Here is a 27,232-nt window from a genome sequence, read left to right as displayed (position 1 = left end):
CTCCTTGAGATGCAAATTTATTCTGTTGGTGGGGGAAAATTTGGAGAGCTTGAAATTTACCAACCTACTTCACCATTTTCCTTGAATCCTCCCCATGGTCTTAATTTTTTAAGGGAAACTTTGCAGCAAGAGAGGTAGGCTTAAGATGAAGAAGATGAATCTCCAGTGATATTCCAAGAAGAAAAGAAACCCATTAAGAAAGGTTTAGGCAATCTCAATTGTGTTTTTGAAAGAAATATTTTGGATTAATGACATACCTTTTTGCCTTTTAAATTAATCACATATTTCATTGCATATACTTTTTCACATGTCTAACTTTAAAATATATTTTTTTCTAAATAGATCAAAATTCAACTGAAAAAAAATGTGATACCAGGGTTATGATCTTTTCATCATTTCGAGACAGTGTTCAAGAAATTGCAGAAATGCTTCACCATCAGCCAACTGTTAGAGTTATGACTTTTGTTGGTCATGCTTCAGGGAAAAGCACAAAAGGTTTAACACAGAAGGAACAACTTGAGGTAATCAGAAGTTTCTGATATTGATAGAAACAGGAATGTTTTGAGATATCTTTTTATTTATGCTCTTTTTAGAATAATTAGCAAATTTCAAATTAATGCCTTTTTAAGTTTAGAGGAATTTTCTTTGATAATAGGCATAAAGTTAGAACTGTATTTGAAATGTTTTGAAATGTCTTTAAAAGTAAACATATAATTTCTCCAACCAAAATTTTATAAAAAGGTATTTTTAAGATGGAAAATATAAATTTTTATTTACACTAATTTATATCTAAAAAGTGGTAAGAAACAATTTTGATTAAAAAATGATATTTCTCTTGGGAATTTCTAAGCAGACTAGTACTCTGAAATTAGAAATTGTTAGTATAGGCCCCATTTACAGATAGAATAGTGAGAATGTCACAGTAGGATCCAGATAGATACTGACAGATTGGAATAGTTCCTAAATTTGACATGCTTATTTCTTTTTTGGGGAAATGCTGCATAACTTCTTTCTCTTTCCATACAATATGCAATGCATAATGAATGAGACCTAAACCCACTATTTTTTGTAATTCACATCGATGTCTCTATTCTTCTCCCTACCATCCCCTTCTATTAGCTATAATAAGTAGAGCAAGACCACTTACAGGTCCTAGATTGAACCTATATTAATTCTGAGCAACCCTTTGTTGACTTTGGGAAGGTGTGGAGGGATACTGGAAAGAGAATCACTACCAACACCTTTTCCTCTCCCCACCATTTCTACTAGGTATTCGTCTATAAAGGAACAGACTGTAGTCAGCCCAACTCTCTCTGTAACACTCTTTGAAAACTGAGGTTTCCTACTATTGTTCCTGTGGTTTCTCCTGTTTCTCTTCCTTTGCTTGTAATAAGTAATTAGGGAACATTTAGGAAGAAACTAGTTTCTTTCTCCTCATGTTCTCTTGTTCCTGTCCTACTCCATCTGACCCCATACATATCCTACTCCAAACCTTCCCATCCCTTCCACTGTTATCTGCTAGAATTTCTGTTCTTCATGAACGGTCTCCCCTTTATTTTTCTCTCATACACTTTCTATCTATTGGCCCTGACTGAGACCTAATTCCCCTCTAACAACAATACAGCATGTCTGACTATCCTTTCCAGAACTGACTATTCCTTTGCTCAGCCCATCATCTCTACTGGGCCTTGCGGTAGTTACAATATTCTTTGTTCCCTCTTGTCGTTTCCCATATTTGTCCTTTGCTTCCTTCATTCTGTAGTCTTTTCTCTGTTGAAATCCAAACAATTATACTTTTCTACCTAATCAGAATTATGGCAGTTGTAAAATACTGAGACTCCTGGTCATTCTCTCTCCTTTCTCAAGGAGTTCAACATTTGGTTCACCATCTTCATCTGTTTTTCTAGTGCTAGTGTTTTAGTGCTGTAATATTAATGTCTATGCTGTACTAAATTTTCACCTTCCTCCAGTACTCTATCCTATTCCTTTGTTCTACATTAGCCGCAAGCATTCTACTTCTTTACTTAAAAACTAATTAGAACAATTCTTTTTTTTTTTTTTTTTTACTGAGACAGTTGGGGTTAAGTGACTTGCCTAGGGTCACACAGCTAGGAGTGTTAAGTGGCTGAGATCAGATTTGAACTCAGGTCCTTCTGACTTCAGGCTGGTGCTCTATCCACTGCTTCACTTAGCTGTGGATTTTTTCTTCACTCTCAATCCCTTCATCCCTTCTACCCTCAGTATTTTCTCTAGCAATTATCCCTGTTCTGAGCTATATTAAGAGCCATACATACATTGGTAATATAGTGTAGGAGTTGTTTTTTCGGAATATACATTTGAAAAAAATAATAAAAGATTTTTATTTTTCAGAATACATGCAAAGATAGTTTTCAACATTTTATTCCTGTAAAACCCCATGTTCCAAATTTTTCTTCCTTTCTCTCCTTCCCTTTTCCTGGATAGCAAGCCAACCAACACAGGCTAAACATTATAAAGGGCTGAAATTCTTGAGTTCATGCACTGAAGTTGGACCACCGAGCACTTAACGCTAACTACCAATTGGACAATATTCTATTAGCATATGCTTAGAAAATGGCCCTTCCCACTATTCTGTGCTGGCTCGATAATTGGTGTATACAGAGAATTGTAGGAGGGACGAGGGGGTGGAGTAAGACTAGTCAGGGTCACTTTGGCAGTAGACGAGGAAGAAGGAGGTCGTGGAGATTCTGCGTCCATGCAATTCATTTCTACCTTTAAAGACCAAGGACTTTGGCTTATCCTGACTCTGGCTGATTCTAAAGTATCCAGGGTGCTAACTTGGTCATCAAACATGTACAACTTGAAGATGTAATTTCAATAATCCATTTATGACTTTATTTCTTTAGTCAAAATGAATTTGTTGCCTTGAGTCTTGTTCTTTGGGACACTCCACTCTCAAGTCTGAAATGTACTGAGAAAGTTTTAAAAGCTTCTCTTTAGACATAAAATCAACTTGTAATTCACCTTTCACCAAGGCAAATTAAAGAGTATACCTTTCTTAGCCATTTCTTGCCTTCATCCTGACCTATACTTGCCTTTGGTTATTTTTCTTATTTTGTGTTCATTTTGTCATGATTGTACTAATGTAAAATTTTTTGGGGGGAGGGGTGGGGAGGAGGAGAAGGAGTGAAGGACAGGGAGTGATTCCCCTTCCCAGGAACCTTTTCTAGGGAATGTGATATGAAGGGAGCAAAAAAAACAACAACTAATTCGATAAATGTGAAATGCCTCCTATGGCCAGTTTCTGTGATAGATTCTGATGATAGAAAGATAGAAAGATGCTGCAGTTCTTGGCTCAAGAAGCAATAAATGCCATAGAAGAGAGTGTCATGACATGTACAAGAACTAGGTTGTGGGATTGAATATGTTAGTGATCCAGATAAAGTACTATAAGCATTCTGCTCTTGTTTTATCATTGTTTTGATTTTTGTTTTAATGATTTTTATTTTAGGTTGTAAAACAATTTCGTGATGGTGGTTATAACACATTGGTCTCTACATGTGTTGGGGAAGAAGGTTTAGATATAGGTGAAGTTGATCTAATAATCTGTTTTGATGCTCAGAAGAGTCCAGTTCGTCTTGTGCAGCGAATGGGCAGAACTGGCCGCAAACGTCAAGGCCGGATTGTTGTTATTCTTACAGAAGGAAGAGAAGAATGTGTATGTATATCTATAGGTATATAATTTAATGCTTAAAATTTGCAAATTATTATACAGTAGGCAAAATGAAATTTTGACATAGTTTAAGGAATCTAGTAGGAAGGATAAGTTTTTCCCATTGTATATTTCTAATAGTTTCCTTTTATGGGAATTTTAAGCCAAATTCATAATTTTACACACATATGATAGTATTTTAGTGTCCCCATTTAATGTTAATTGAGAGAAATTTAAATATTAAATTTGTAATTAAAAATTAAATTTAAAATTTTCTATAAACCTGGGTTATAAATCCATTTTCTATTTATAAAGTCCTAACACATTTTAGTAAAATTTAATTAGGGTGTTCTCAGTAGCCAAAAGTAGCAGGAAGATATTAAATTAAGAGTTGAAATACTTGGGTTCTTTTCTTGACTTAGGTTCTGTTTTGTAATTCTGTTAACTTTCTATCTTTGCAAAATAAATTTGTTTTGGTTAGAGATACAGATAGGATCATACTTTGAAAAATATAACCCAGTAAATAAATATAAAATATTGTTATTATTGTTATAAGTTCACTTATCTCAGTCAAGAAATATTGCCAGAGTTCTTTTAATCAGTTTTCAGTATTTTTGGTTATGGAAAAGAGATTGCCTATTTATCCATCTGAAAAGAATCTTACTAGAGAGCTTTGTTACAAATGATAGATTTAACCATAGATTAAAAAACTGCAAAAGGAACATTAACCACTGTGTTCCCCTTCTTGCCTTCCTCTTTCCCCACTATACTAAAGGAAAACTGGTACCAAAGTGAAGTGATTTGCTTAAAGTCATATAAAAGTGACAGATCATAGATGAGAACACAAATCTTTTAACTCCAAATCTAGCACTCTTTCTGTTACATTACTTCATTAATTCTACTAAATCAGCTTCAAAAGAGATATAGTATTCATCCTAGTTATTAGCTAGTTGTACTATAATTCATATTGTTTGTCACGAGGTAAAACCACATAGAATAAAAATCTGATATCACAGTGTGTCAGGCACTTATTAATCTATCTTCCAACATTTATACTATAAAGGACACCACTGCATTAAGTCTTTCATAATGAAAATTTAAGAATGAAGCTATCACACAAATCTTAGGAATTAAAGATAGATTACATTATGTACAGTATGATTTTTATATACTGAGATAGAGAAATATATTCATATATTAATTTTTTATGGCAATTGAAAAACAGATCAAGTGGGATAATGTTGCCTTTGTATGTCCTAATGAGTTACATAAATGTCTTCTATCATCATTATTTTCTTGTTACCCTTTAGCTAATGAATAAATCTATTTGACCAAAACGGTTAAGATTTTATTTTTTTATTATTTCATCTAGAATAAATTCATCCTAATAACAACTTCTTTATTGCAAAATGGTAATTAAAAAATAATTTCTAAGATTAGTTTTTTATTTATAACAGGCTTATAATCGAAGTCAATCTTGCAAAAGAAGTATTTATAAAGCTATTTCTGGTAACAGTAGGGCCTTTAATTTTTATCAAGGAAGTCCACGTATGATTCCTGATGGAATTTACCCAAAGTTACACAAAATGTTCATTGCTGAGGAAATTTATGAACGCTCAAAGCAATCTAAAATAAATAAAAACTCATCTGTCTTTTCATTTGGAGATGGTAAGTTGTAATTTTTCAGTAATTGTATATATTCCATTATGAATCGTCTGTGTTGTAATTAAAAGTATATGTCTTACTGATAAAACAGCTATAGTTTGAAAAACTCATCATAGATTTTAAGATACAAATACATTTTTCCCTTGAGGGATATTGTCCATTGCTAGAAGAAAGGTGACATTTACTGACCTTATAAACATACTGATAGAGATCTTGACCATAAGATAACAAAATAAAGCTATTTGTGGCATTAATAGCCACATATGGTTTTTTTTATTGAGAAAACCATGGCTACTGCTATCAAGAAAGTGAAAGACCTACAGATACCAACACTGTATGAAGGAAAAACTGACTTCATGTCTCATTCTATATAGTAGTCATTCTTTATTTTCTCATTTTGCCTTATCCTTATTTTGTTATAAGCTCACAGACTTAGAACTGAAAAGGACCTTAGATGCCACTAAGCCTGTTTTTTCCTGTCTAGAAATAAGGAAATTAAGGCCCAACTTTTTTTTTTTTTTTGTCCCGAATTATATAGGTATGGAGCAGCTAGAATCTCGGGGGGTCCTCAAACTACAGCCCGCGGGCCAGATGCGGCAGCTGAGGACGTTTATCCCCCTCACCCAGGGCTATGAAGTTTCTTTATTTAAAGGCCCACAAAACAAAGTTTTTGTTTTTCCTATAGTCTGGTCCTCCAACAGTCTGAGGGACAGTGAACTGGCCCCCTATTTAAAAAGTTTGAGGACCCCTGAGAGGGTGCAGTGGATAGAAACCAGCCCTGAACTCAGGAGGACTGGAGTTCAAATTTGACCTCAGACACTTAACCCTCCCTAGCTGTGTATGACCCTGGGCAAGTCACTTAACCCCAATTGCCTCAGCAAAAAAAAAAAAAAAAAAAAAGATTATATAGGTACAATGGCAAAGCTGGGATTCAGACCCAGACCCTTTGACTTCAAATGTAGCCCTCTCTCTAGTGTACTATGTTGCTTTGTTAGCTAGCTTAGACTCCAAGACTGTTTCAGAAGTCATTGAAGTATTTTGGAGTGATCTTTTTTCTGTTTTCTTCTGTTCATTTAAAAAATGTTTTGTGGACTCTTTTTTTCTTGTATTTCTATTACTGTCATTACCTCACTTTTTTTCTCCTAAAAAATTAAAATAAGTCTCCATTTTTGACATTGACCATATCTAAAAATATGCTGCATGTTATACCTCTTTTATGGAGTTGTAATTTTTCTTTAAACTTAGTTTATAGAGTTTTTCATGGAGTTGCGATTTTTTTTTTTTATACTTGATATACACTAATTTGATTAAGATTTTTAAGTCTTAAAAATAAATAAAAATAAATAAATAAAATTTTAAAAAAAGATTTTTTAAGTCTTAAAGAATTTACCTTTTATCATTTCTTTTGTCACAACAATAATATTCCATTACATTTTCACATTAAGTTACCAACTGATGAACACTCATTTTGTTTATTTGCTTCTCAACTTCAGAACTGATGTTATAGCTGGCTTCTTAGGCATTTTTGAATCTTGTATTATTTCAAGATCTCAGGCTGGGGACTTGCAAGCTTTCAGTGCTCTCAAAGTGGAATCCTCTCATAGTTTAATTGCTCCTCTGCACCCTCACTCACCCCCTGTTCTGTTGGCTCAGAGCTACAGAATTGTAGTCGCCTCTTTGGTCTGGGATTCTTGCTTTGGTTATTTCTCTGCAGGCTGGGCTAGATGTTGTAAGTGAAACTCTGCTTTGTGTTGGACCATTTGAGCCACACCACTATTGCTGGGTTCTAAATTTCTTCTGTATCATTCAGGTGCTCCATATTAGGGAACCTGAGCAAGTCCTTTTCTCATCCATCCCTGAATCTGTGATCTGGGATTAGGACTATGCAACAAAGCTACCAGCTGGTGTCTGTCTCCATTGGGGTATCTTGATATGGATCTTCTTTTGCTCTGGTGCTTAGCCTCTGTCTGGGGCTGCAGTGCTCCGTGGGCAGCATAGTGCTAACTTGATCCCATTTCAAGTGTCCAAAGACCACTTTGTCTCCTTATATAGTAAGCTGGGCTGGGCCAAAGGACTCACTGACTTTTTCCTGGATTTCTCCATCAAGATTTGATTTGATTCATTTTCCACCTGTATTAGGAAGAGTTTGTAGAGGACAGCTCTCTCTGCATTCTTTCCCATTCCTCTACCATCTTGGCTCTTGTGTGAAATATTAGTATTACATTGTGTTCTTCTGACATAATGTATTTACCATATCCTTTGTCATGGCCAAATCTCCTTTGTTTTCTATTCCTTATAACCACAAAATGTGAGAAAATTATGAAGATTTAGGTGTGTGTGGGACCTTTATCATATTTTTGGGTTTTATATTTAGTGGTGGGATATCTGAACTTGATTTCTTTTTCAATACAGTGTTATAATTTTCATACTTTTTTTATTTTTATTTGTCTATAATTTTATGTTTTTATAATTTTTTCAACTTGTAGAAATGAAGCAACGCAATTCAAAAGAAAGTTGGTCCTTAACAGAAGAAGAATTTAAGTTATGGAATAAGCTGTACAGATTAACAGAAAATGATGAAATTAAGGAAATAATATTGCCCAAAGCTAAGTTTGAATTTTTACAAGATGAAGATATGTTTGTAAGTAGAATTTTCACATATTATCATGTATGTAGAAGACATACTTAACTAAAAGGCAAGAGCTCTGCTGCCATTCAACTGAATATTTTGTCAAGTTATTTAATCTTTGTCAACCTCAAGGTTATATTAAGAAACTTTCAAGGTTGCTTCCAACTCTAAAATTTGGTGATTTTTTTTTACTTATTCTTTGCAAATTAATAGAAAAATCACATGGTTGATGCCTAATTAAAACCAAAACAAAAAATAACTTAATCATTAAGAGACTGCTGGGTGGCACAGTAAAAAGAATACTGGACCTGGAATCACAAAGACCTGAATTCAAATGTGGTCTCAGATTAGCTATGTGATCCCAGGCAAGTCATTGAACTAATGTCTGTCTGCCTCAGTTTCCTTATCTATAAAATAGAGATATCATTTATCTCCTAGAGCTTTTTACAATTTTTTTTAACAGTATTTGTAAAATGCATTACAAACCTTAAAAACACTAGATAAATGCTAGGTATTATTATTATTATCATAAGTTTAAAAGCACTGAAAGTCATCTCAATTTCTAATTCATGTAATTTGGTAATGACCAAATGCACCTTCTTATTTTCATTGGGGTTTAGAAATGAATGTTCCCTAGGCTGACAGAACCAAATCTGTGTTATTAGGTTTGTTTGTTTTTTGTTTTTGAATGAGTTTTGCTTCATTATTTTCCTTTGTTACAAGGGAAGGTACTGAGTGGAAGGTATATTGAAAATTGACTGGAATGAAAAGAAGTTATCAATAAGACTATAAGACCTCTGTATATTATATTGTGCCAGGTTCTTTTTTGATCTTCATTATTTTGTGTCTTTTAGAATGAATTTGTGTTTTATTGTGTTTTATCCATAAGGCAATGTGTTATAATAGTTAGAGAGATGGCCTCAGAGTCAGATAAACTTATGCCTACATAAGGCCTCTGACATGCTGGCTGTGTGATTGCTCAGGATATCAGTATGCCATACACCTTTCTCAAACTGCAAATGGAAGAAAAGCTGCATATTGTGTTGATAGAACTCCCAATCTATATTGATCATCAGTTATATTAGTTTTTCTGCTATAGTATTTTTTTTTTTAACAAAATGTCTTTCTTGAAATAACTGCTGTCTCTCAGGAATCTACAGCCCATCGATTGGAATGCTCTCAAACAAATATTTCAATATTAATAAACTTTTAATATTAGTCATTTTATAGAGCAATATTGTATTATATGCAAATAATCATCCATGGGTTTCCAATTTTTTTTTACTAGCAGTTGTCCAATTTAGTTTTTTAACATTATAGATTTTGCTTTTGTGAACAGCTTTCTACAAATTAGCTTTTCTTTCTCTTTTAGCCTTTATTCCTGAATTCAAATGTGGTCACTTTTAAAAAAGGGAAAAAAAAAACAAACTCAAATCATTAGCTCATTTTCATTTTAAAAAACTTTTTGCTGATGCTATTTATTTTGATACTGAAATGGAATTGTGATCTTATTGATTTGAATGTTCCTCCAGTGATTTCATATCACAACCTATCTGTGGGTTTGCTTATCTTTTCTGACTCTTCACCATGTCTTCTCATAAGTTTGTCCTGGTGGTCCATCCATTGTTCTATAGGTATTCTTTACTTTCTCCTGTCAAGGTGAAGGTACCATTGGAATTCTCTGGTGTCCAAGCATCCCTTGCATTTCTTGATAACATCTTTTATTCCTGTTCTTTGAAGTTTCTCGTTGGTTACTTGTTGTAGTTTCCTCCCACCTATCACATAACTCTACATTTCTCTCTGAACTGTAATGATTTTTAACTCTTTGGAACAAGGCTTTTTTTTTTTTAAATATCATAGTCATTTCTAAATATATAACACCCTATTTCATTACTCAGTGAGATTTCCATTGTAACAAGAAAAAATAGTCAGGCAAAACTAACCAACATGGCAACTTTGATGGCATAGGCAACATTTTTCATCAAGGAAAAGAGGGAAGTATGTTTTCTTAACTCTTTCTCTGTTTGGCTTAGACTTGGTTATTAGATTTTATTTTATTTTTTTTTTTGGTTCTTCCATTTAAATTGTAACCACTCTATATGCCATTTTTCTGTTTTTGCTTATTTCACTTTGTCTCAATTCATATAAGCCTTCTTGTGTTTTTCGGAATTCTTCAAATTCATTTTATTCTGATCGTGTACTAATATTTTGTTAAGTTCTTATACCACAATTTGGGTAGACCTTCCCCAGTTGATAAGTATCTTGTATTTTATTATTTTGGGCAAGTCATTAAACCCCCTAAGCTTCAGTTTATTAATCTTTACTTGAGGGATTTGGAGTGGATGGTCTTTGAGATACCCTTCCAGCTCCACTCTAGGAACCTATGATTCTTTATATTCAGTTCTTTCCTTTCACCAAAAAATATTACCATGAATATTTTTTGTAGTAAGTTTATTTATCTTTAATATATGTTGCTTTATGAAAAATCATATTGGGAGAAAAAATGAGAGCAAAAGAGAAAAACCATGGGAGAAAGGGAAAAAAAAAAGAAAAAAGATGTGAATATGGCATGTGTTGATTTGCATTGCCATTTATGCCTTAGATTTTTTTCTGAATGCACATGGCATTTTCTGTCTGTTGAGATTGCTTTGGATCACTGAATCTGAGAAGAAACAAGCCTTTCATAGTTGATTGTTGCACATTCTTGTTGTTATTGTGTACAAAGTATTCCTGGTTCTGCTTGTTTCACTCAGCATTATTTCATGTAAATCTTTCCAAGTCTTTCTATAATCAGCTTCATCATTTTTTATAGAACAATAATATTCTATTACCTTCATGTATCACAGCTTGTTTAGCCATTCCCCAATTGATGGGCACCCACTCCTTTTCCAATTCTTTGCTACTACAAAAAGAGCTTCTATAAACATTTTTGCACATGTGGGTCCTTTTTCCTCCTTTATGATTTCCTTGGGATATAGACCTAATAATGGCAATGCTGGTTCAAAGGGTATTCACAGTATTATAGCCTTTTAGACATATTTCCAGATTGCTCTCCAGAATGGTTGGATTGTTTTACAACTCTACCAACAATGCATTCATGTACCAGTTTTCCCACATTCTCTCCAACATTTATCATTATCTTTTTCAGTCATCTTAGCCAATCTAAAAGGTGTGAGGTGGTACCTCAGAGTTGCATTTTCTAATTTGCATTTCTCTAATCATTAGTGACTTAGAACATTTTTTTCATATAACTATAAATGGCTTTAATGTGATCATCTGAAAATTGTCTGTTCATATCCTTTGACCATTTATGAATTGGGGAATGACTTGTATTCTTATAAATTTGGCACAGTTCTTTATATATTTTAGAAATGAGACCTTTTCAGAAATACTGTCTATAAAGATTTTTCCCCAGCTTTGTATTTCTCTTTTAATCTTGTTTCTGTTGTTTTTGTTTGTGTAAAAACTTTTTTAAATATATGCATATATGTTTATAAAATCATGCTGCACAAGAAAAATCAGATCAAAAAGAGAAAAAAATGAGAAAACAAAATGCAAGCAAACAATAAAAAAACTGAAAATATTATGTTGTGATCCACAATCACTTCCCACAGTTCTCTCTCAGAGTGTAGATGGCTCTTTTCATTACAAGATCATTAGAACTGGCCTCAACCATCTCATTGTTGAATAGAGCCCTGTAAATCAGAATTGGTCATCTCATAATCTTGTTGCTGTGTACAATGGTCTTCTGGTTCAGCTTGTTTCAGTTCATGTATGTTTCTTCAGATCTCTCTGAAATCATCCTGCTGATTTCTTATAGAACAATAATATTCCATAACATTTATGTACCATGACTTATTCAGACATTCTCCAAGTGATGAGCATGCACTCAGTTTCCAGTTTCTTACCACTAGAAAAAGGGCTGCCACAAACATTTTTTTGTTCAAGAATCTTTTATTTTAATGTAATCAAAGTTGTTCATTTTGACTTTCATAATGTTCTCTAGTTCTTTTTTAGTCATAAATTCCTCCCTTCTTCAAAGATCTGATAGGTAAATTATCCTTTGTTTTCCTAATTTGTTTATGGTATCATCACTTATGTCCAAATCATGTATCCATTTTGACCTTATTTTGGCATGGGTTATGAGATGTAAGTCTATGCTAATTTCCTGACATTATTTTTCAGTTTTGCCAGCAATTTTTGTCAAATAGTGAATTCTTAATCCAAAAGCTGGAGTTTGGAGATTTATCAAATATTAGATTGCTTTAAGCCTTGATTATTGTGTCATATGTATCTAATCTATTCCACTGATCTACCACTCTGTTTCTTAGTCAGTACCAAATAGTTTTGATTACTGCTTTATAATATAGTTTTAGGTTTGGTACTGTTAAGCCACCATTCTTTGTATTTCTTCCCAGTAATTGCTTTTTTGTTCTTCCAGATGAATTTTGTTATTATTTTTTCTAGTTCTATAAAATAATATTTTGACAGTTTGATTGGCATGGCACTGAACAAGGAGACCAAGTTAGGCAGAATTGTCATTTTTATTATATTGGTTTGGCCTAGCCCTGAACAGTTGATATGTTTCCAGTTGTGTAGCTCTGATTTTATTTGTGTGAGAAGTATTTTGTAATTGTATTCATATAGTTCTTGGGTTTGTCTTGGCAGGTAGACCTCAAGTAATTTATTTTGTCTACAGTAATTTTAAATGGAATTTCTCTTTCAATCTCTTGTTAATGGTCTTTTCAGTAATATATAGAAATGCTGGTGAATTGTGGGGGTTTATTTTATATCCTGCAATTTTGCTCAAGCTAAGGATTGTTTCCAGTAGGTTTTTGGATGATTTTCTAGACTTTTCTAATTATCTTATCATCTGCAAAGAGTGATGGTTTTATTTCTTCACTGCCTATTCTAATTCCTTCAGTTTCTTTTTCTTTTCTTATTGCTAAAGACAATGATATTTTCAAATCTGATCTCTTCTCTCCATTCCTGTAGCTGCTATCTTACATCATCTAGATGATTACAATCGCCTTGTTTCCCCATCATACATCTTAGTACTCTAATCCCATGCAATACTGCCAAAGTAATTTTTCTTAAGCTCAAATCTGATTATTCAATATCACAATTGATTTATCAATAGCTTCCTATTTTCTTAAAAAAAAAAACCTCTCTATTTAGCTTTTAAAGATGTATTTATATGTTGGAGAGAGAATGACTAAGTTATGGTACATGAATGTTATGGAATATTATTATTCTATAAGAAATGATCAGCAGGATGATTTCAAGAGGGCCTGGAGAGACATATATAAACTGATGATAAGTGAAGTATGTGAAACCAAGAGAGCATTGTACACTGAAACAAGATTATATGATAATCAGTTCTGATGAATGTGGCTCTTTTCAACAGTGAAGTGATTCAGACCAATTGTAATGGACTTATGATGGAGAAAGCCATCTGCACCCAAAGAGAGGACAATGAGGACTGAATGTGGATCACAACATAGCATTTTCACTCTGTTGTTGTGTGCTTGCTTTTTGTTTGCTTGCTTTTTTTTTTCTTTTTGATTTGATTTTTCTTGTACAGAACGATAATTGTGGAAATATGTAGAAGAATTGTACATGTTTAACCTATGTTGGATTACTTGCTGTCTAAGGAAGGGAGTGGGGGGAAGATAGAGAAAAAAATTTGGAATATAAGATTTTGCAAGGGTGAATGTTGAAAACTTTCAATGCATATATTTTGAAAATAAAAAGCTTTAAAAAAAAGCATTAAAAAAAAAAACAACTATAGCCTCTCCCCAACTACTTCCAGTCTCATTGGACATTATAATCTTCTATATTACCATTCTCATCCTTTCCTGGCTAACCCGAACATTTCCATCCACTCAAACTGACTTTTTTTCTTACTAATCCATGGTATTCCATGACCTTTCTCCATACCTTTGCTATACTTGACTTTCATGCCTGGAATGGATTTCTTTACCTCCATTTCATAAAAATTTCTTTCTTTCTGGTAACATAGTTACCATCTTAGTCCAGACCCTGAACACCTCTTGCTGAGATTTGTCCTTAATTGGTCTCCTTGCCTTTATTCATTCCCTTGATGGATCTAGTTCATAGTAATTTGCCTACTGCTAAAGTGAATTTTTTTTAAACACAACTTTCACCATAATTTCTAATTGCTTCTAGGATAAAATACAGTCTTTTGCTTATCATTTAAAACCTTGTATTTAATGTGCCCCAAAGCAAGAGAATTGAAATAGCTCTGGAGGAAAAAGGTGGAAAGCAAATAAATAGTTTAAAATACAAGGTGGAAATTTTTTTCCAAGTAGTTATCTCCCTGAAAACACAATTGAATAATCAAAACTGCCTGGGTGAGACAATAAGAAATATTGAAGGTCAAAAGATTGAGAAACTAAAAGAAACATAGATGTCTACTTATCAAAAAATAGACCTGGAAAATGGGTAATTTAAAAATATTTAAAAACATATGATTTCCTGAAATTAATGTTCTACTAAAAAAACAGATTAACCATTTATGAAGAAATCATAAGAGCTTCCCAAACTACTTATCTTCATTTGACTCCAGTTTATCTTAGTGATTTCATGTACATTATTCTCACTCTTTGTTACATCAGAATTGGCCACTTTGACATTTCTCATACATTACACTCCATTTTCTGTTTTCATTTCTTTGCTTTGGCTGTCCTTACTTCTTCCTGATTGAATACATCTCTTCCTTTAAGATGCAGCATAAATACTTTCTTCTGCCTGCAGCTTCTCCTGATACGCCCAACTCCAAAAGCCCTCTCTACAAAATTATCTCATATAATTATTTTATATATATATATATATATATATATATATTTGTATTTAATTTCTTAGTAGCAATTCATAAATGCATGTTGAATAATTGAAAGAGAGAAAGAATCTGATTGACATCAATAACATATAATTGATATAATCTACTCCTATACCTCAGACCCTTTTTTTTTAATTCACCAAACCCAGATCCTGAATCTCTGGTCCTTATTAAAGTTCCTTTTCTTCATTTCAGTTTCCTTTATGACTCGTCCGAAGCCAAGTTTGTTTTCCTATTGACTGACTGTTCCTTCCTGAAATCTGCCTCCCTTCTTAATCCCTCTGTCAATTCTCTTTCTCCCTTTCTGGTTTTGTTTGTTTGTTTGTTTATTTTTTTAGTTTGATGTATGTCTGTAACAAACTGTGTGTGAATATGTACGTGTTTTTCAAGTTATCATCATCTGATTAAGAAAATCATGATAATGTGCTGATTACTCCTTTCTCCCCCTTTACCATATTTTTATGTGCTACTTTTTGTATATCTAGTAAAGAGAAATAAATTTCTTTCCTTTCTTCTTTAGTGTATTCCTCTTTTCATTCTCTTTTCATTTTAAAACCAAATAAAATCCCTTAACTCAGGCTTTGTATGTTACATAATTTCCTTTATAAACTGCAAAATTATGATTCTAAAGCGACCTAGTCTGTCCTCTTTTGTTAAAATGTTAAACTCATCCTCATTGCTACTCCTTTCAATTAATCAATGTAATTACTGATCTAGGGTTCTTTTGAATCTTGTTTTCATTTCAAATCTAACTCATCTGGCCTTTTGATTGGAACACTTGAAAAATCTTATTTATTAACACTTGTTTATTAAAGGTTCATTTCTTTTTTCTCTTTTGGAATATTACAGAGTTTTTCAGGGAAAGTTTGTTAGGTTATAAATCTTTAGTTTGTACCATTTTGAGTATCATACTCAATGATTTTCTTTCCTTTATAGGAATTTTAGTACTCCCTTATATGATCCTTACTGGGGTTCTTTGGTACTTACATTCTTCCTGTCTGTCTGCTTGCCATAATTTTTTCATTTGGAAGCTCTGTGATATTGGCTAAAAAATCTTGAGAACTTTCAGTTTGGGATTTCTTTCTAGTAGGGAGATAAATGGACTGGACAGTTTTTATGATTGAACATAATTTTCAGAGAGTTCAGTATTTCTGAAATTATTATTTCTTTTGGCTTGTTTTTCAGGTCTATTTTTGATAAATAGATAACTGACATTTTCTTCTTTTTTCACACTTTTGACTTCTAGTATTTTTTGTTGAATTATATGGTCATTAAGTTTTTAATTGCTCCATTCTGTTTTCCAGTAATATACAGCATGGATCAATTTTTCTACCTTACTTTCTAAGTTATTTATATTCCTCCTAGTTTTTTCCTCCAGAGCTTTTATTTAAGTTCTAATTTCATTTTTTATTTCTTACCTTACTCCTAACCATTCTGGTAGTTCTTGTGGTTAATCCTTCTTTCCCTCGAAGACTTTGCTTCTGTTTGTTGTGGAGGTGCTTTTTCCTTTTGTATTTACTCCTTGAACTTTTCTTAATCCATAGTATTTGTTTATTGTATTTTCTGTTTTCTTCTATGTACTCATTTCCTCCCTGGGATGACTCTTTTCTTAGTATTCAGGCCCATTTACTAAGGATTTCTCTATCTTTCCTGATATATTCTCTCTTCTAGTATTTATGGTTTCTAGCCATGTTTTTGTGAAATTCAGGACCATACAAAGAAATTTACTTGTGATTATCTTTTTGTTAAATTATTGTTTCATTTGTATGACTTTGGCAAGTCATTTAACCTCTCATTGCTTTCGGCAACTTACCCTTCAATTTGAAGGTTATAGCCTGTATTGGTAGAGAGAATTTTCTCAATTAAGAATTTCCTATTCCAATGAAATCTCAGGTCTATTTTCTGCCCTATTTTAAGTTTTATAAAGCATCTATTTAAGTCTGTTAGTTTTACTGAGCAATGTATTTTTTAATTAAAACCAGCTCTTCTACTATTTTCTAATCTTTTCTGGGCTTTAAATCACATCTTAAATTATAGAACCTCATGATCCTTTTGGTCTCTGATTCTTTTTTACTTTTTGGATTCAGAGATGGGCTGTGTGGGTTCTTTTCTGCTGCTGCCTTGGTGTCTTTATGTGATTTTTGTCATGAATGCATTTTATGTTGCTGGGTTTTGTTTTGTTTTGTTTTTGAACAAGGGATAAAAGTTACAGAACTATTAAAATAAAATGATGGTAATGAAAATACATTTAAAAGAGAATAGAGCCAATGTAGAGTGAATGGTAATTAAGTCCACTTTTTTAACTGTTAGTTCAAAATTCATCAAACTTAGTCTATTCCTTTAGCAGGAATTCCAGTATGCTATTCCTTCATAACCCTTAAATATAAGCGAAAACCCTTGAAATCCTTACTGTGATTTTGCTATCTGAACCGAAAATTCCCATTTATGTACAATCCCAACGTCATTCTTAGCCAATCAGGATATCTCTTAATGTCTGGATTTTCTGGTATTCTTCACACATTCCTCTTTTGTCACTTGGTTAATGTGATAACTTCTTTCAATAAAGGAGTAGATGGTACAAAGAGCAACTAAATATGCAACTAAAATTTTTGCTTTTTTCCAGAAAATACATTAGTTAAACATGAAACCAGATTCTACTTTTCCTATCTCCAAAAGAAAAATAAAGAATTAAGTTAATAAAAAGTTCATTGTAGTCTAAATTCTTGGGTAATTTTGCTTTAAGATTTTACCAATGACCTAAAAAAATTATAATTTTTGTATATTTCATTCTTAACCTAGAATTGTGAATCAAGAGCTGGAAGTTATCAACTGTCTTTGTCTGAGTGGCGAATTTGGCAAAATTGTCCTTTTCCTACCTATCAAGTTGACCATTCTGATCGCTGCTACCACTTCATAAGTGTTATGAAAATGATAGATGAGATAAGAAATGAAGAGGTATGGCTTTAAATAGAATTTTTTCATCTTCTTCGTCATAACTTAGAGCATTTTAAAATGGATATGAGAATTTAATCTTCATTTTAAGCTAAGGTAAGTAGATAATTTTATTGATTATAGAGTTAGATTTTTTTTTTTTTTTTTTTTTTTTGCTTTTTACCCTCCGACTTCTGATAAAGGTTTACAGAAGAGTAGGTATGAGCAGTTGGAAAAAAAGATAGTAATTTGAAAACATGGGTAGATGTATACACATACAGTATATCAGCATATATAGCATACCACTGTATTTGTTAGTAACACTGATCTTAATAGATTAAATAATTTCTTAAATTTTGAAAGACTAAACTATGAGACCATTAGAATTCACAAATATACTAAATACATCTTATAATATCAGTCTCAGAATTTTTGCCTTCATGTTCAGTATCTTGATTAATCTGTGCTGTAGTTTTTGTTTATTCTATATATCATTCTTCATATTCCTTACCATTTTGTCTTATCTGGGATATTTTTTACTTTTCAAATTAATATGTACTTTAAGCAAATATAGCCTATAATTTTAATTTCCTGATCCTTCTTTTACAGAACCTTAACTTTCTTTATAATAAATAAATTCTCCTTGTACATTTAAAAAAGTTCATTTACAAAAACTTTAAGAACACTGTATAAAGGAAATGTTACATTCTTCTGGTTAGTGTCTTAATTTACATTTTTATGCATTAACTTTTTAAAATTAAATTTCATATTTTAAATTAACATCTTTTCTTTCCATATTCTCTGCATATTGCAGAATGTTGTAACAAATTGTAACTGTAACAAATTGAAACAAATATCCATTGTTAAACAAAACAAATTGTATGTTGTCTGTGTTGAAATAATAATGGATAATTATTTTTGTTTAATTAGGTCATCACCCCTCTGTTGAGATTTGGGTATTGTTCTTTATTATCAATCTTCTGGAATCATGATTAGTTATTGGATAGACTAGAATCTTTTTTAATCAATGTTTTTATAATATAAAAATTGTTTTTATAGTTTTCTTATATATCTTTAATATTCTGTTAAGTTCAGTTAAATCCATAGACTGTAATTTATTTAGTTATTCCTCAACTTATGGGTATCCTTTTAGTTCTTTGCTACCATACAAAAAAAGCTGCTCTAAATATTTTTGTATACATAGGTTTTTTTCTTTTTTTTTTATCTTTTTGACTACAGGCTTAATAGTGATAGTAGGCAAAGGGTATATGTAGTTCATGGCTTTTTGGGCATAGTTTCAAATTGATTTTCTGAATTTCTTTGCTAATTCATTGTTATTCCAGTTGTGATTTAATGTGCCTGTTTTCCTATAGGACCTTTAACTTTTGTGATAGGATCATAAATTGAAAGGGAATTTAGAAGCTCTTCTAGCTCATCTTTCTTATTTTTTCATTCCTAATCATCTGATGAGATGAAAAAACTGTGTCCCTGGGGACAATCACTTATCCTGCTTTGGACCTTAGTTTTCATATCTATAAAATGTGGGAATACAATTGTAATTATGAAAAATTCTTCAGCTTTAAATCACTGAATATATATCAAACTCATAGAGCTTAATTGATTGACCCAAGGTTACATAGTAAGTTGCAGGGCTGAGATTTTTTTTTAATAGCTTTTTATTTACAAGATATATACATAGGTAATTTTTCAGCATTGACAGTTGCAAATCTTTTTGTTCCAACTTCTTCCCTCCTTCCCTCCACCCCTTACCCCAGACGGCAGGTTGACCAATACATGTTAAATATGTTAAAGTATAAGTTAAATACAATATGTGTATACATGTCCAAACAGTTAATTTGCTGTATAAAAAGAGTCGGACTTTGAAATAGTGTACAATTAGCCTGTGAAGAAAATCAAAAATGCAGGCGGACAAAATAGAGGGATTGGGAATTCTATGTAGTGGTTCATAGTCATCTCCCAGAGTTCTTTCCCTGGGTATTGCTGGTTCAGTTCATTACTACTCTACTGGAACTGATTTGGTTCATCTCATTGTTGAAGAGGGCCATGTCCATCAGAATTGATCATCATCTAGTATTGTTGTTGAAGTATACAATGATCTTCTGGTCCTGCTCATTTCACTCAACATCAGTTCATGTAAGTCTCTCTAGGCAGGGCTGAGATTTTAACCCACTTCTGATTCCAAAGTCCATTTCTCTTCCTACTGTAAATCCTATTTCTTGCTTATATATGAATGTTTGTTGCCCAGATTTCTTTTTTAATTGTATTTTTATCTATATCTTTTATTTTTATATTGATATCCTTTTATGAACTTAAATATCAAAAAAATAGAATTTCCATAATTATAGCCAAATACAAATATGAAACCATAAATATCTATTCCATACCACTTGTTTAAAAAAATTTTTTTTTCTTTATTAAAGCTTTTTATTTTTCAAAATATATGCTTGGATAATTCTTCAACATTAGCCCTTGCAAAATCTTGTGTTCCAGTTTCCCCCTTTCCTCCAAACACCCTTCCCTAGACAGCAAGTAGTCCAATACATGTTAAACATGGTGGAAATATATATTAAATCCAATATATGTATACATATTTATACAATTGTTGTGCTGCACAAGAAAAATCAAATCTAACCAGTAAAGAGAGACAGAGAGAGAGAAAGAAGCAAAAGAAAATGCAAACAAACAACAAAAAGAGTGAAAATTCTATGTTGTGAACCATATTCAGTTCCTACAGTCCTCTTTCTGGGTGTAGATGGCTCTCCACATCACAAGATCATTGGAATTGGTCAGAATTGATCATCGTATAATATCGTTGTTGCCATGTACAGTGATCTCCTGGTCCTGCTCATTTCATTCAGCATCAGTTCATGTAAGTCTCCCCAGACCTCTCTGAAATTATCCTGTTGGTCTTTTCTTACAGAATAGTAATATTCCATAACATTCATATACCACAATTTATTCAGCCATTCTCCAATTGATGGGCATCCATTCAGTTTCCACTTTCTTGTCACTACAAAAATGGCTGCCACAAACATTTTTGCATATGTGGGTCCCTTTCCCTCCTTTAAGATCTCTTTGGGATATAGACTCAGTAGTAACACTGCTGGATCAAAGGGTATACACAGTTTGATAACTTTTTGGAACTTCCCAGTTCCAAATTGCTCTCCAGAATGGTTGGATCTGTTCACAATTCTACCAACAATGCATCAGTGTCCCAGTTTTACCACATTTCCTCCAACATTTGTCATTATCTGTTCCTGTCGTCTTAGCCAATTTGAGAGGTGTGTAGTGCATATCACTTGTTTTTTTTTTTTTTTTTTAAGTATAAAATAAGATCTACATTATTTTCAAAACTCTTTTATCTCTGTGTTTCCTTTTTTGGGGGAAAGGAAACAAGCATTTGTTAAACACCTGCTAGGTTCTGGGCAAGTGAGTATTTTACAAACATTATCTCATTTGGTCCTCAAAATTGTCATAGATAGGTATTATCATCTTCATTTACAGATGACAAAAAGTCTGGTGAGCAGAGGTTAAGTGCCTTGCCTTGGATCATGAAACTAGTATATGTTTGAAACTGAATTCGAATTCAGGCCTTCCTGACTCCTGGCCTAGCTCTGTATCCATTGTGCCACCTATCTGCCTTTTGGCATCATAGTTGCCTGACGTACTTTACTCCTACTCCAATACATCCTACACAAATAACCAAGAGAAAAAACCCTTATAACAAACTAGCTTAAATAAATTAGCTTGTTACAAAATATATCTATATCAAGACCTTGTTTAAAAGTGTATTCCTCTCTCTGTATCTGTCTCTGATTGCTCTCTGTGAAGAATGGGTTAAAATGTTTTATAAATTTTCTGGAGACACATTCTAGAGATCAGAGTCCTTAAATCTTTTAAAATTGTTTTTAAATTGTTGCTGTCCTTGAATAAGTTGTTTTTCTGATTCTGTTCATGTCAGTCTATATCATCTCATAGTATTCAAGATTCTCTGAAATCATGTCCCTTGTTATTTCTTAAATTGCAACAATATTCTATACAGATACACATACACGATAATTTATTCAGTCTTTTCCCAGTTATATAAGAGAGTATTTCAGGTACTTTCTTGGATTCTAGTTATTTTCCTTTTTTTCCTCCTCCCTTTCACTATTCCCTGTTTCCTTCAGGACCAGGAAGTTTGTTTTGCATGCTATTGTTCCCTCCCTTATAATATCTTTCTTCACCATCACCACTGATGTTGTTCATTCCAAGATGTTTACATAGTTTTATGTAATCCTATATCAAACTTTTTGTGTGTATATTTGTGTGTGTTCAGGTTTCCTTTATCCATTTCAGATAAAAGCAAGACTCGTTTGATGCTCACTCCTTCTACCTTTTCTTCTATGATTGTTTACTATATTCCATGATTGTGTGCTGTATTCTTTTTATGCACCCATTTATGAAAATTATCAAATTCTGTCCCTTCTTTCTTCTTTCTATACTAGTCTATACCTTTTTCTTCACAGGAAGCTTTTCAGCAGTGCTACTTCTTGAAGTGATGTTTTAGGGCCGGCATAGCTTTACTGGCCACCTCCTTTTCTATTGTCTTTGAGTTTCTGGCTGCCTTTTTCTGTGGTTCTGCTATGGAATGAAATACGTTAGTTTCTCATTTGATTTCATTGTTAGTTGTGTAAATTTCCAGGATTTTTCTGAAGAAGGTGTGGGGGAGCTAAGCAGTTTCTGGTATAGCTGCTATGTTGGCCAAAAGTTCTTCTGCCCAGATTTTTTAACATGCATTTGGAATGGAAACTCTATACAGAGCTTGTTCATCAGTATATATATTTGAATCAGACAGATAATAATAAAAATGGTTTTTATTTTGTCAAAGACTTTCAGCAATTCTTATAGTTGCAAAGAATTGGAAATTGAGTGTGTGCCTATCAGTTGGAGAATAGTTGAATACATTATGGTATATGAATGTAATGGATTATTATTGTTCTGTAAGAAATGATGAGTAGGCTGATTTCAAAAAAGCCTGGAAAGATTACATGACCTGATGCTAATTGAAGTGAGTATAATTAGGAGAATATTATACATAGTAACAGCAAGATTATGTGATGATCAACTATGATAAATTTACCTATTCTCAGCAATGTGGTGATCTAAGACAATGCCAATAGACTTGGGATGGAAAATGTCATCTTCATCCAGTGGAAGAACTGTGGAGACTGAATGTGGATCAAACACCTTTTTTGGTTTGTTTTATCTTGTGTTTTTTTTTCTTTTTGGTCTGATTTGGTCTGTACAAGAAAGTACAACATGACAAATATGGAAATATGTTTAGAAGGATTATATCCATTTAACCTTTATCAGATTGCTTGCTGTCTTGGGGAGGGAAGAAGCAAGTGAGTGGGGAGAAAAATTTGGAACACAAAATCTTTTTTTTTTTTTTTTTAGGGAACTCAATCCATAAGCATTTATTAGGCACCAAATAGATGCTTAATGGGATAACGTGTACATCATTTTTCTTTTTTTTTCTTTTTTTTTTTTTTAATAATAACTTTTTATTGATAGAACTCATGCCAGGATAATTTTTTACAGCATTATCCCTTGCATTCACTTCTGTTCCGATTTTTCCCCTCCCCCAGATGGCAAGCAGTCCTTTACATGTTGAATAGGTTACAGTATATCCTGGATACAATATATGTGTGCAGAACCGAACAGTTTTCTTGTTGCATAGGGAGAATTGAATTCAGAAGGTATAAATAATCCGGGAAGAAAAACAAAAATGCAAGCAGTTTATATTCATCTCCCAGTGTGGAACACAAAATCTTATCAAAAATGAATGTTGAAAATTATCTTTGTGTGTTTTTGGAAAAATAAAATACTATTGAGGGGGAAAAAAAGGTATACCTATTAGCCCAAACTAAAAAAAAAAAAAAAAAAAACTTTCACCATTTACTGATGAGTTGTGTTTTTAAAATATGTGTAATTAATAATGTAATTTTCTTTCTTATTATAATGATGAACCATCTTTTTATTCCATGTATAAATCCAGCCTGGAAATAATGGATTATTTTTTGATCTATTGCTATAGTCTTTTCAATAAGATTAAAATATTTTAAAAGCAATATTAATTATATTTATCTTTTTTTGTTTTCTTTGCTTTACCATTTTCTCATTTAGATATTACAACTATATTTGTGTCATAAAGGGAATTTGGTATAGTGTTTTCTTTCTCAATTTTTAAGACTAATGTAGGTTGCAAGAATATTAATGGTTCTTTAAGAGTAGAATAAAATTCTCCTGAATATCCCATCTGGATGAAAAATTTTTTTCCTTTGTAGTACCTTTTCAGGTTCCTTTCTTAAATTGCATTTTTTCAATTGGCATTTTATGTTTTTAAAAATAATAATCTTTACATTCTTATTTTTATAGGTCTTGATGATATTCTTTAATTTTTTCTCTGTTATAATTTTACTTATGTCCATTTTTTATTTTATTGTTTTTAAGTGAGGCTTATTTTTTGTTAGTCTTTATTTTGTTTTACTCTAGAATATATGTTACAATACACCTTTTCCAATCCCTTCATCTGACTCACACAGTCACTACCTTAGTTTACGCCCTTATTCCTTCTTTCTTGGACTATTGGAGTAACCTCCTAATTGGTCTCCCTGTTTCAGTCTTTCTCTACTTAATTTGTCAGTGATGTTCCTAAGTGCAGGTATGACCATATGATATCCTTTCTTCCCATTTAGTTAACTTTAGGGATTCCTCATTACTCCAGGATCAAATATAAAATTGTCATTAGCATTAAAGGTTTTTACAAGCTATTTCTTGTAAAATTACAAATTTCTTATACTTTACTACCTTCCATGCACTGTACAGGCTAGCCCTACTAGCTTTTTGCTATTCCTTACTAACAGTGTTCCATCTCTTATTCTTCTTGCTTTTGCATTTGTTGTCCTCCATCCCTGACATGTTTTCCCTTTTCATTTTCTTTCTTCAAATCTCTACTTTCCTTCCAAAACCCACATTCTGCTTGAAGAGTTTCCTAATCCCTCTGACAACTGGTGCCTTTTCTTTTTAGCTTACCTTGTATTGTTTTGAATATACTTATATGGTTGAAGGTTATTTTGTGTGACTTTTGTATACACACACACACACATGTTTTCTGCTCCTTTTAGGGTATATCCTCCTCAAGAGCAACAACTTTAATATTTTTGTCTTTGTCTTCTCAGGGCCAAACAGTGCTTAGTACATAATAGGAACTTAATAAATACTTGATAGATTCTTCAAGTGTGTAAAGAAAAAGAACTTTTAATCCTTTATAGTATGCAGAAGTGTTCCTCCCTCTTTCACCTCCCGAAGGAAAGAGATCATCTTGCATTGGTGTAAATTTAGCTATTACTTGGGAATGGCAGGGAAAAAACTCTAACAAACCATTTGACAGTCTTTTCAAGACATTGTACAATTGTTTTTGCCTTCCATACTTTCTGGCATCTGTTTTTCTTGGTGGTGTTTTTCATAATTACATATCCAGATACACTGCCATATTGATTTCCTATTTGGCATTCTTCTTTTAGTTCCTTAGGAAGGCTGTATTTATTGTGGTCTTCTCACTATTTTCAGTTTGCTCAGTTGCCTTTCATCAAAAATTAATTGAGTTCTTACCAAGACATCTGAAGCTGCCCACAGCTTTTGTTTGTAAGGAATTCTAAAACAAAATCAGGTTATCTTCTTTCTCCCAATAATCTGATTTTCACAGTCTTCTCTGTCTTATTTTATGCAGCTGCTTCTATTGCTCATGTTTATATAAATAGATAGATAGAAAGACACATGTCTGTCTATCTATAGTCTTTGCATTTTTATGAGTGATTTGTGAAGTTTTAACATAATTTGGGGAAAAGAGTCTTTGTGACTCTTTCAGATCTGATTCTCTGATTAACAAGTATTTTGATTTAATTCATTAAACCAGGAAGATCCTTCATAATATTTTGGTCAACAGCAGTTGGACAAATAGATCCTTTAGGATTGAATAAAGTTGTATTACAGAAGTAAAAAAAAAATTTTTTTTTTGATATCAACATTCTACTGTTAATGCTATTTATCAATGAGACACAGAATACAGCACTTTTCAAAGAATTTTCAAAAGTCACAAAGAGGGTAGTGGAAAAGTGCTAAGTAAGTGTGGAATATACTGACATGTTTACCCAATGAAGAACTTCAAAGGAGAGCAAAAATATAAAATGTTATTGAGGAAATTTATGCTAGGAGGAGAACATAGAATGTTCATAGGCCAAAGGTTGATAGAGAGACCTCCGAGTGTTCTATTAGCACTTTCGTGATGTCTGAAAACAGCAAAGAAGGCCTCTTGTCCATTGGATCCTTTTTCCAAAGGCAGAAGGAACACTTGAATCAAAGTGAATACTCACAAAGGTTAAATTTGTAATTGAAGAAGTGCTACTTCACACAGTATTTTTTTTCTGCTTACAATGAGTTATTGTAATAGTTGTTACATTTATTATTATTAATAACATGAGATTTGGGGATTGTATTAAAATTGTAATATTTTAATGAAACATTGAAAACATCTTTTGTGTCCACTGATCTCCTGTAAAGGAGATACTTAAAGAGTTATAACTTCCTTCAGTACTACTCTACTTTATAATAATAGTGTATATACAACATGACGTTCAAAATTCAGGGTAAATCTTAATTAAATGAATAAACTGGAAACACTGTGATTTTTTTTTTCATACAAATGATGAGACTTGTGTAAAACCAAAAAGGCACTAGTGAAGATGAGAAAAGTTGTTCAAGATCTTATGGTTGTAAGAACCATAGTTATGGACAAAAGCAGCTACACCCAAAGAAAGAACACTGGGAAATGAATGTGAACTATCTGCATTTTTGTTTTTCTTCCTGGGTTATTTATACCTTCTGAATCCAATTCTCCCTATGCAACAAGAGAACTGTTCGGTTCTGCAAACATATATTGTATCTAGGATATACTGCAACATATCCAACATATAAAGGACTGCTTGCCATCTAGGGGAGGGAAAAAAAAATCGGAACAGAAACGAGTGTCAATATAAAGTAATTATTAAATAAATATTAAATTTAAAAAAAAAAAAAGAACCATAGTTATTCCACCATTCTTGGACAGCAAAGTGATAATCAGAATAAGCCTCTTCGTTTTTGTTATAGTGTTAAATTCTAGAAGGAATAGAGGTTTTTAAATAGGATTACAGATTCAAGGTGAAGGTCTTTATATACAGCAGTTTTGGTGGTCTGTGGTAACTGATAGGTGTTTTTCTCAAAAAGTTTCTGAGTAGTCTCTTCTTCTTGGCCTGGAGTGAAATTACTGTTGTTGTTTTTTTTTTCTAAAACAAAATATCAGTGCAATCAGGCAAGAAAAGGAAAATAAAAACTTTACAAAAATATATAA

At 32.4% G+C, this 27,232-nt stretch overlaps 1 protein-coding gene across 1 annotated transcript in view; it reads left to right on the top strand.

The window, feature by feature from the left end:
* The window catches only part of FANCM (FA complementation group M), a 93,261-nt gene that overhangs the window by 22,672 nt on the left and 43,357 nt on the right, over positions 1–27,232 (top strand). The window contains exons 9-13 of the mRNA XM_051977697.1: positions 343–521; positions 3,491–3,697; positions 5,149–5,359; positions 7,843–7,997; positions 17,647–17,802. Coding sequence (XP_051833657.1) covers positions 343–521; positions 3,491–3,697; positions 5,149–5,359; positions 7,843–7,997; positions 17,647–17,802 — 908 coding nt within the window. The remainder of the gene's footprint in view (positions 1–342; positions 522–3,490; positions 3,698–5,148; positions 5,360–7,842; positions 7,998–17,646; positions 17,803–27,232) is intronic.

This window comes from Antechinus flavipes, chromosome 2 (assembly GCF_016432865.1).
Source record: "Antechinus flavipes isolate AdamAnt ecotype Samford, QLD, Australia chromosome 2, AdamAnt_v2, whole genome shotgun sequence".
NCBI lineage: Eukaryota > Metazoa > Chordata > Mammalia > Dasyuromorphia > Dasyuridae > Antechinus > Antechinus flavipes.
This window is presented reverse-complemented; position numbering and strand designations above follow the sequence as displayed.